This window comes from Mizuhopecten yessoensis, unplaced genomic scaffold, assembly GCF_002113885.1.
Source record: "Mizuhopecten yessoensis strain PY_sf001 unplaced genomic scaffold, ASM211388v2 scaffold3997, whole genome shotgun sequence".
Taxonomy (NCBI): Eukaryota; Metazoa; Mollusca; class Bivalvia; order Pectinida; family Pectinidae; genus Mizuhopecten; species Mizuhopecten yessoensis.
Genome location: NW_018405324.1, coordinates 117,530 through 127,421, shown reverse-complemented (window position 1 = coordinate 127,421; position 9,892 = coordinate 117,530). Strand labels below are relative to the sequence as shown.

General features: G+C 40.3%; 2 protein-coding genes and 1 long non-coding RNA gene across 5 annotated transcripts in view; 2 read left to right on the top strand and 1 right to left on the bottom strand.

Moving 5' to 3' along the window:
* LOC110448313 overlaps positions 1 to 2,972 on the bottom strand; it is a 3,390-nt gene extending 418 nt beyond the window's left edge. Inside the window, exons 1-2 of the long non-coding RNA XR_002462699.1 lie at positions 2,945 to 2,972; positions 46 to 71 (exon numbers count right to left, since the gene is read on the bottom strand). This is a non-coding gene — a long non-coding RNA (uncharacterized LOC110448313). The remainder of the gene's footprint in view (positions 1 to 45; positions 72 to 2,944) is intronic.
* The window catches only part of LOC110448314 (protein GPR107-like), a gene marked incomplete at its 5' end in the record, with an annotated part of 6,770 nt that extends 895 nt beyond the window's left edge, over positions 1 to 5,875 (top strand). Inside the window, 3 exons of the mRNA XM_021494488.1 lie at positions 3,231 to 3,278; positions 4,211 to 4,371; positions 4,907 to 5,875. Coding sequence (XP_021350163.1) covers positions 3,231 to 3,278; positions 4,211 to 4,371; positions 4,907 to 5,009 — 312 coding nt within the window. The remainder of the gene's footprint in view (positions 1 to 3,230; positions 3,279 to 4,210; positions 4,372 to 4,906) is intronic.
* Positions 5,876 to 6,026: 151 nt separating this feature from the next.
* On the top strand, positions 6,027 to 9,171 carry LOC110448312 (serine-rich adhesin for platelets-like). Of its 3 annotated transcripts, none has more exons than XM_021494486.1 (2): positions 6,027 to 7,753; positions 8,094 to 9,171. In XM_021494486.1, the coding sequence occupies exon 1, from the start codon at positions 6,134 to 6,136 to the stop codon at positions 7,313 to 7,315; it is 1,182 nt and encodes a 393-aa protein (XP_021350161.1). In that variant the 5' UTR covers positions 6,027 to 6,133; the 3' UTR covers positions 7,316 to 7,753; positions 8,094 to 9,171. The 3 variants fall into 3 exon arrangements, with proteins under 3 accessions (XP_021350161.1, XP_021350159.1, XP_021350162.1); XM_021494484.1 differs by lacking the exon at positions 8,094 to 9,171 and having other exon boundaries at positions 6,027 to 7,413; positions 7,550 to 7,880; XM_021494487.1 differs by lacking the exon at positions 8,094 to 9,171 and having other exon boundaries at positions 6,059 to 6,100; positions 6,185 to 7,880.
* The last annotated feature ends 721 nt before the right edge of the window (positions 9,172 to 9,892 follow it).

Below are 9,892 nucleotides of genomic sequence, written 5' to 3'. Positions count from 1 at the left end.
CACAACCTAAAGTCACAACCTAGCATCACAACCTAAAGTTACAACCTAGCACCACAACCTAAAGTCACAACCTAAAGTTACAACCTAGCACCACAACCTAAAGTCACAAAGTAGCACCACAACCTAAAGTCACATCCTAGCACCACAACCTAAAACCACAACCTAGGGTCACAACCTAGAGTCACAACCTAGCACCACAACCTAAAGTTACAACCTAGCACCACAACCTAAAGTCACAACCTAGCACCACAACCTAAAGTCACAACCTAGCACCACAACCTAAAGTCACAACCTAGCACCACAACCTAAAGTCACAACCTAGCACCACAACCTAAAGTCACAACCTAGCACCACAACCTAAAGTCACAACCTAGCACCACAACCTAAAGTCACAACCTAGCACCACAACCTAAAGTCACAACCTAGCACCACAACCTAAAGTCACAACCTAGCACCACAACCTAAAGTCACAACCTAGCACCACAACCTAAAGTCACAACCTAGCACCACAACCTAAAGTCACAACCTAGCACCACAACCTAAAGTCACAACCTAGCACCACAACCTAAAGTCACAACCTAGCACCACAACCTAAAGTCACAACCTAGCACCACAACCTAAAGTCACAACCTAGCACCACAACCTAAAGTCACAACCTAGCACCACAACCTAAAGTCACAACCTAGCACCACAACCTAAAGTCACAACCTAGCACCACAACCTAAAGTCACAACCTAGCACCACAACCTAAAGTCACAACCTAGCACCACAACCTAAAGTCACAACCTAGCACCACAACCTAAAGTCACAACCTAGCACCACAACCTAAAGTCACAACCTAGCACCACAACCTAAAGTCACAACCTAGCACCACAACCTAAAGTCACAACCTAGCACCACAACCTAAAGTCACAACCTAGCACCACAACCTAAAGTCACAACCTAGCACCACAACCTAAAGTCACAACCTAGCACCACAACCTAAAGTCACAACCTAGCACCACAACCTAAAGTCACAACCTAGCGTCACAACCTAAAGTCACAACCTAGCACCACAACCTAAAGTCACAACCTAGCACCACAACCTAAAGTCACAACCTAGCACCACAACCTAAAGTCACAACCTAGCACCACAACCTAAAGTCACAACCTAGCACCACAACCTAAAGTCACAACCTAGCACCACAACCTAAAGTCACAACCTAGCACCACAACCTAAAGTCACAACCTAGCACCACAACCTAAAGTCACAACCTAGCACCACAACCTAAAGTCACAACCTAGCACCACAACCTAAAGTCACAACCTAGCACCACAACCTAAAGTCACAACCTAGCACCACAACCTAAAGTCACAACCTAGCACCACAACCTAAAGTCACAACCTAGCACCACAACCTAAAGTCACAACCTAGCACCACAACCTAAAGTCACAACCTAGCACCACAACCTAAAGTCACAACCTAGCACCACAACCTAAAGTCACAACCTAGCACCACAACCTAAAGTCACAACCTAGCACCACAACCTAAAGTCACAACCTAGCACCACAACCTAAAGTCACAACCTAGCACCACAACCTAAAGTCACAACCTAGCACCACAACCTAAAGTCACAACCTAGCACCACAACCTAAAGTCACAACCTAGCACCACAACCTAAAGTCACAACCTAGCACCACAACCTAAAGTCACAACCTAGCACCACAACCTAAAGTCACAACCTAGCACCACAACCTAAAGTCACAACCTAGCACCACAACCTAAAGTCACAACCTAGCACCACAACCTAAAGTCACAACCTAGCACCACAACCTAAAGTCACAACCTAGCACCACAACCTAAAGTCACAACCTAGCACCACAACCTAAAGTCACAACCTAGCACCACAACCTAAAGTCACAACCTAGCACCACAACCTAAAGTCACAACCTAGCACCACAACCTAAAGTCACAACCTAGCACCACAACCTAAAGTCACAACCTAGCACCACAACCTAAAGTCACAACCTAGCACCACAACCTAAAGTCACAACCTAGCACCACAACCTAAAGTCACAACCTAGCACCACAACCTAAAGTCACAACCTAGCACCACAACCTAAAGTCACAACCTAGCACCACAACCTAAAGTCACAACCTAGCACCACAACCTAAAGTCACAACCTAGCACCACAACCTAAAGTCACAACCTAGCACCACAGCCTAAAGTCACAACCTAGCACCACAACCTAAAGTCACAACCTAGGGTCACAACCTAAAGTTAAAACCTAGCACCACAACCTAAAGTCACATCCTAGCACCACAACCTAAAACCAAAACCTAGCACCACAACCTAAAGTCACAACCTAGGGTCACAACCTAAAGTTACAACCTAGCACCACAACCTAAAGTCACAACCTAGCACCACAACCCAAAGTCACAACCTAGCACCACAACCCAAAGTCACAACATAGCACCACAGCCTAAAGTCACAACCTAGCACCACAACCTAAAGTCACAACCTAGGGTCACAACCTAAAGTTACAACCTAGCACCACAACCTAAAGTCACATCCTAGCACCACAACCTAAAGTTACAACCTAGGGTCAGAACCTAAAGTCACAACCTAGCACCACAACCTAAAGTTACAACCTAGCACCACAACCTAAAGTCACAACCTAGAGTCACAATCTAGCACCACAACCTAGAGTCACATCCTAGCACCACAACCTAGCACCACAACCTAGAGTCACATCCTAGGGTCACAACCTAAAGTCACAACCTAGCACCACAACCTAAAACCACAACCTAGGGTCACAACCTAGCACCACAGCCTAGAGTCACAACCTACAGTCACAACCTAGCACCACAACCTAGCACCACAACCTAAAACCACAACCTAGGGTCACAACCTAGCACCACAGCCTAGAGTCACAACCTAGCACCACAACCTAGAGTCACAACCTAGCACCACAACCTAAAGTCACAACCTAGCACCACAACCTAGAGTCACAACCTAGCACCACAACCTAGCACCACAACCTTGCACCACAACTTAGCTGCTCAACTTTAGCAAATTGACCCTTATGTCAACCTTAACATTTTACCATACGCCTAATCTAACACCCCAGCCTTGTTGTCACCTCTAGTAAAAAAATATGTTTATTTTATAAACAAGGTTATATAGTATGTGCTTTTATTACCTGCTTATGTTAATATTATGATTAACTTCTCTGTTGTACAATTGTAGGTGGTGTGTTACATCTACTTCACGAGGATAATAGCATATCTTATAAAGGTACGTATATATATAACTAGTGATCAGTCATCAGTGTATTATATATTTCTAGATTTGAGAAAAGCATTTGACAAGAGATAGTGTAAGTCTTACGACCCTAGAACTTGTTCTCTGTGTTGTAGATAACCGTACCATTCCAGTATGAGTGGCTGTATGACCTGTTGTTTGTGTTGTAGATACCTGTACCATTCCAGTATGAGTGGCTGTACGACCGGTTGTTTGTGTTGAAGATAACCGTACCATTCCAGTATGAGTGTCTGTATGACCTGTTGTTTGGGTTGTAGATAAATGTAATGTTCCAGTATGAGTGCCTGTATGACCTGTTGTTTGTGTTGTAGATACCTGTACCATTCCAGTATGAGTGGCTGTACGACCGGTTGTTTGTGTTGAAGATAACCGTACCATTCCAGTATGAGTAGCTGTATGACCTGTTGTTTGTGTTCTAGATAACTGTACCATTCCAGTATGAGTTGCTGTATGACCTGTTGTTTGTGTTGTAGATAAATGTAATGTTCCAGTATGAGTGCCTGTATGACCTGTTGTTTGTGTTGTAGATACCTGTACCATTCCAGTATGAGTGGCTGTACGACCGGTTGTTTGTGTTGAAGATAACCGTACCATTCCAGTATGAGTGTCTGTATGACCTGTTGTTTGTGTTGCAGATAACTGTACCATTCCAGTATGAGTTGCTGTATGACCTGTTGTTTGTGTTGTAGGTAACCGTACCATTCCAGTATGAGTGTCTGCATGACCTGTTGTTTGTGTTGTAGATAAATGTAATGTTCCATTATGAGTGGCTGTATGACCTGTTGTTTGGGTTGTAGATAAATGTAATGTTCCAGTATGAGTGCCTGTATGACCTGTTGTTTGTGTTGTAGATACCTGTACCATTCCAGTATGAGTGGCTGTATGACCTGTGGTTTGTGTTGTAGATAACTGTACCATTCCAGTATGAGTGGCTGTATGACCTGTTTAGAGAGACAACATCATTCCTGTTTTTCTTGGTGACGGGATGGAAGTTCCGCCCCGCGTCTAACAACCCCTATCTACAGGTGCCCCAGGACAGTGATGATGAGCTTGAGATGGATGAAGTGTAAGTATAACAGTTTAGCTGTAGGTGTTATCATTGTCTGTCCTCTATCTGATCACCATCTCTTCAAATCAGCATTACGATAATAACAAAACAATATTTGAACCCTCAAGTAACATTAACTAACAGAATTCAGTCACAGAAACGGATCTGTACCGTTACTTTATGGCATCAGAATGGTAAAGGTGTTTTGATAACTACAGCTGACAAATGACAACTTTATGAATTCATGATGCTTTTATACATGTTTGTAAATGACACCACCACCCTCCATCTCAAAAAGCTTAGACAATAATATTCTTGTATACAAGTATTTCTTCCAGAGCTAAGCATTTTGGAAGTATCTGGCATGTGATCTTTACTATTGCCAAATACAAACCTTCATTGGACATTTGTATTACTATTGGAAATGCTGTTAACTATATAAATATCATACCTTGTGATTGTAATACACCTATCATATTCACATAGTGTGAGATGCCTGAAGGGTTATACAACTTTATGCTGATTTTCTAATAGAAATGTTTTGATCCCACAGAGTGACGGAATCAGGAGCACTTGACACTGTAAAGCGTGTTAATCAGAAGGAGGAGTCAAGTACCCAGCCTAAACAGCGAGAGAGCAGTCACGAGTACGACTAACACCCGTCACGAGTATGACTAACACCTGTCACAATGTGACAATACTCAAAACTGTTCTTTGTCAGTGATAGAGTTCAGGGTTGTCTCCCTTCTTCTAAGTAAGATCACTGGTCACCTCCCCCCACACTGCTGTGTTATGCTGACTTATTACCTAAAGACAACAGCTAGAGCACTCTGGCTTGGAGATAAGCTCTTGTGGGGATCTACTCTTAAATCTGCATAGCATATAAATGATTTCTAATAAGCTTCTATCTCTCTATAGACTACTGTCTGAAGCGTTAACAAAACCTTGTCCACAGAGGTTCCATTATCGACCATGTATCAATATAAATATAATTACTGTAAATTTCAGGTTAACAAAGAAATCTTATAAATATCTAGTAATAAAGAAAACCTGTGTACCACATACTTGTCAGAGGGACACACTGACCTTTGACCTGTCTAGACAGGTATGAAGTAACACTAGACTTTCAGGAGATGAGACTTCTCCCACTATGTATATTGATTAATAACCTAGCTAAGATTGAGAGTTTCGATAGCATGCAGAACTGTTTCTAGTCAGACGAGGATATTTTATTAAATTAAGCAATCTTCATTTATTCACTCCAAAATTATTAATTGTAAATATATTCACTTTGGAATTATCTAATATGTACAAGAGATTAAATGCTTATGATGCTCCTAAGATATCTAAGCAGAGAAATACTGAGGTGTAGGCATGAGTGTAGGTATATGATATATTTATGTTTTAAATGAGCACAGAGAAGTATGACAGGTGGTTGATCCAAGTGTGGAGTAATTTACAGATCTGTGGGGATTTTCATGACAAAGTGCTGCATATCACTGATACAATGAGTGTTAATGATGTTATAAAAATAGGGGGAGGTAATAATGTTTGAGGACTGTTCTGTATCAACATGTGGTGTACACCTCGCTGGTGTTCCTAAGTTAACGGTTCTGTGGGAGGAGAAAAGGAACAAACTTTGTAATTTATTGTACATTGTGTGCTTACAAGTACTAAGTATGTATTATTATTTAATGTTGAAAAATGTCTGTATTGCTGGTGTTAATCATAAATAAATGGGAGTGAGTTAGCTGATGCTAGTATTGTAAGTTCCCTGAGTATGAATGAGTTAGCTGATGCTAGTATTGTGAATTCCCTGAGTATGAATGAGTTAGCTGATGCTAGTATTGTAAGTTCCCTGAGTATGAGTGAGTTAGCTGATGCTAGTATTGTAAGTTCCTGGAGTATGAATGAGTTAGCTGATGCTAGTATTGTGAGTTCCCTGAGTATGAATGAGTTAGCTGATGCTAGTATTGTGAGTTCCCTGAGTATGAGTGAGTTAGCTGATGCTAGTATTGTGAGTTCCCTGAGTATGAATGAGTTAGCTGATGCTAGTATTGTGAGTTCCCTGAGTATGAGTGAGTTAGCTGATGCTAGTATTGTGAGTTCCCTGAGTATGAGTGAGTTAGCTGATGCTAGTATTGTGAGTTCCCTGAGTATGAGTGAGTTAGCTGATGCTAGTATTGTGAGTTCCCTGAGTATGAGTGAGTTAGCTGATGCTAGTATTGTGAGTTCCCTGAGTATGAGTGAGTTAGCTGATGCTAGTATTGTGAGTTCCCTGAGTATGAGTGAGTTAGCTGATGCTAGTATTGTGAGTTCCCTGAGTATGAGTGAGTTAGCTGATGCTAGTATTGTGAGTTCCCTGAGTATGAGTGAGTTAGCTGATGCTAGTATTGTGAGTTCCCTGAGTATGAGTGAGTTAGCTGATGCTAGTATTGTGAGTTCCCTGAGTATGAGTGAGTTAGCTGATGCTAGTATTGTGAGTTCCCTGAGTATGAGTGAGTTAGCTGATGCTAGTATTGTGAGTTCCCTGAGTATGAATGAGTTAGCTGATGCTAGTATTGTGAGTTCCCTGAGTATGAGTGAGTTAGCTGATGCTAGTATTGTGAGTTCCCTGAGTATGAGTGAGTTAGCTGATGCTAGTATTGTGAGTTCCCTGAGTATGAGTGAGTTAGCTGATGCTAGTATTGTGAGTTCCCTGAGTATGAGTGAGTTAGCTGATGCTAGTATTGTGAGTTCCCTGAGTATGAGTGAGTTAGCTGATGCTAGTATTGTGAGTTCCCTGAGTATGAGTGAGTTAGCTGATGCTAGTATTGTGAGTTCCCTGAGTATGAATGAGTTGACTGATGCTAGTATTGTGAGTTCCCTGAGTATGAATGAGATAGCTGATGCTAGTATTGTGATTTCCCTGAGTATGAGTGAGTTAACTGCTTTGTATTTATTAGCTATAAAGTATAAATGAGTTACTTGCTTTGTATCTATTAGCTATAAAGTATAAACGAGTTAATTGCTTTGTATTTATTAGCTATAAATTATGAATGAGTTACTTGTGTGAGTGAGGTTATTGATGTAGTGGTAGCCTTTACCCTAATTGAGGTGTACATGTTTGAGTTACTAGTATGAGTGAGGTTATTGATGTAGTGGTAGTCTTTACCCTAATTGAGGTGTACATGTATTCGTTACTAGTGTGAGTGAGGTTATTGATGTAGTGGTAGCCTTTACCCTAATTGAGGTGTACATGTTTGAGTTACTAGTATGAGTGAGGTTATTGATGTAGTGGTAGTCTTTACCCTAATTGAGGTGTACATGTATGAGTTACTAGTGTGAGTGAGGTTATTGATGTAGTGGTAGCCTTTACCCAAATTGAGGTGTACATGTTTGAGTTACTAGTGTGAGTGAGGTTATTAATGTAGTGGTAGCCTTTACCCTAATTGAGGTGTACATGTTTGAGTTACTAGTGTGAGTGAGGTTAATGATGTAGTGGTAGCCTTTGCCCTAATTGAGGTGTACATGCATGAGTTACTAGTGTGAGTGGGGTTATTGATGTAGTGGTAACCTTTACCCTAATTGAGGTGCACATGTTTGAGTTACTAGTGTGAGTGGGGTTATTGATGTAGTGGTAGTCTTTACCCTAATTGAGGTGCACATGTTTGAGTTACTAGTGTGAGTGGGGTTATTGATGTAGTGGTAGCCTTTACCCTAATTGAGGTGTACATGTATTCGTTACTAGTGTGAGTGAGGTTATTGATGTAGTGGTAGCCTTTACCCAAATTGAGGTGTACATGTTTGAGTTACTAGTGTGAGTGAGGTTATTAATGTAGTGGTAGCCTTTACCCTAATTGAGGTGTACATGTTTGAGTTACTAATGAGAGTGAGGTTATTGATGTAGTGTTAGCCTTTACCCTAATTGAGGTGTACATGTATGAGTTACTAGTGTGAGTGAGGTTATTGATGTAGTGTTAGCCTTTACCCTAATTGAGGGGTACATGTTTGAGTTACTAATGAGAGTGAGGTTATTGATGTAGTGGTAGCCTTGACCCTAATTGAGGTGTACATGTTTGAGTTACTAATGAGCGTGAGGTTATTGATGTAGTGTTGGCCTTTACCCTAATTGAGGTGTACATGTATGAGTTTCTAGTGTGAGTGAGGTTATTGATGTAGTGTTAGCCTTTCCCCTAATTGAGGTGTACATGTATGAGTTATTAGTGTGAGTGAGGTTATTGATGTAGTGGTAGCCTTTCCCCTAATTGAGGTGTACATGTTTGAGTTACTAGTGTGAGTGAGGTTATTGATGAGTGTATTTATGTTTAACTAGTATAAATGAGTTTACACGCCTTTGTCCACTGTGAGGCTGGTCCACCGTTAGATCTACTCTACAGTTCCGCTAGGTGCTGGTTCACCTGCTGTTGGTGACAAGCTTGCAGACCTCTTAACATGGTCTATAAAACTCTTGTTAAGGTTTTGTTTATTTGGGGGAAGCCCTCAGTTAAACTGTCAGTTGTATGTGTCAAATGTTTGTATGTGAATTAAAATAGCTATTTGACATACATTTGAATAGTCGCTGCTGTACTTATTGAGTTAACTGATGAGGTATGACTAAGTAGTATAAATGAGTTTGATTGAGTAGTACAAATGAGTTCATTGACATGTATTTGACATAAATTGGTATCAATGATGCATGGAACAAGAATATATCTCAACATTCCAAGGGGGATTAACTCTAAGATAACACAACATTTGCGTATATATATGAAAATCCAGGATGGGTACTGTTTTACTGTATTATAACTGTGTGTACTGTTTTACTGTATTATAACTGTGTGTACTGTTTTACTTTGTTATAACTGTGTGTACTGTGTTATAACTGTGTTTACTGTGTTATAACTGTGTGTACTGTTTTACTGTGTTATAACTGTGTGTACTGTGTTATAACTGTGTGTACTGTGTTATAACTGTGTTTACTGTGTTATAACTGTGTGTACTGTTTTACTGTGTTATAACTGTGTGTACTGTGTTATAACTGTGTGTACTGTGTTATAACTGTGTTTACTGTGTTATAACTGTGTGTACTGTTTTACTGTGTTATAACTGTGTGTACTGTGTTATAACTGTGTGTACTGTGTTATAACTGTGTTTACTGTGTTATAACTGTGTGTACTGTTTTACTGTGTTATAACTGTGTGTACTGTGTTATAACTGTGTGTACTGTGTTATAACTGTGTTTACTGTGTTATAACTGTGTGTACTGTTTTACTGTGTTATAACTGTGTGTACTGTGTTATAACTGTGTGTACTGTGTTATAACTGTGTTTACTGTGTTATAACTGTGTGTACTGTTTTACTGTGTTATAACTGTGTGTACTGTGTTATAACTGTGTGTACTGTGTTATAACTGTGTTTACTGTGTTATAACTGTGTGTACTGTTTTACTGTGTTATAACTGTGTGTACTGTGTTATAACTGTGTGTACTGTGTTATAACTGTGTTTACTGTGTTATAACTGTGTGTACTGTTTTACTGTGTTATAACTGTGTGTACT

Coding starts and splice junctions, on each gene's coding strand:
- LOC110448312 (XM_021494486.1), top strand. CDS start 6,134: ATGAATGAGTTAGCTGATGCTAGTATTGTGAATTCCCTGAGTATGAAT.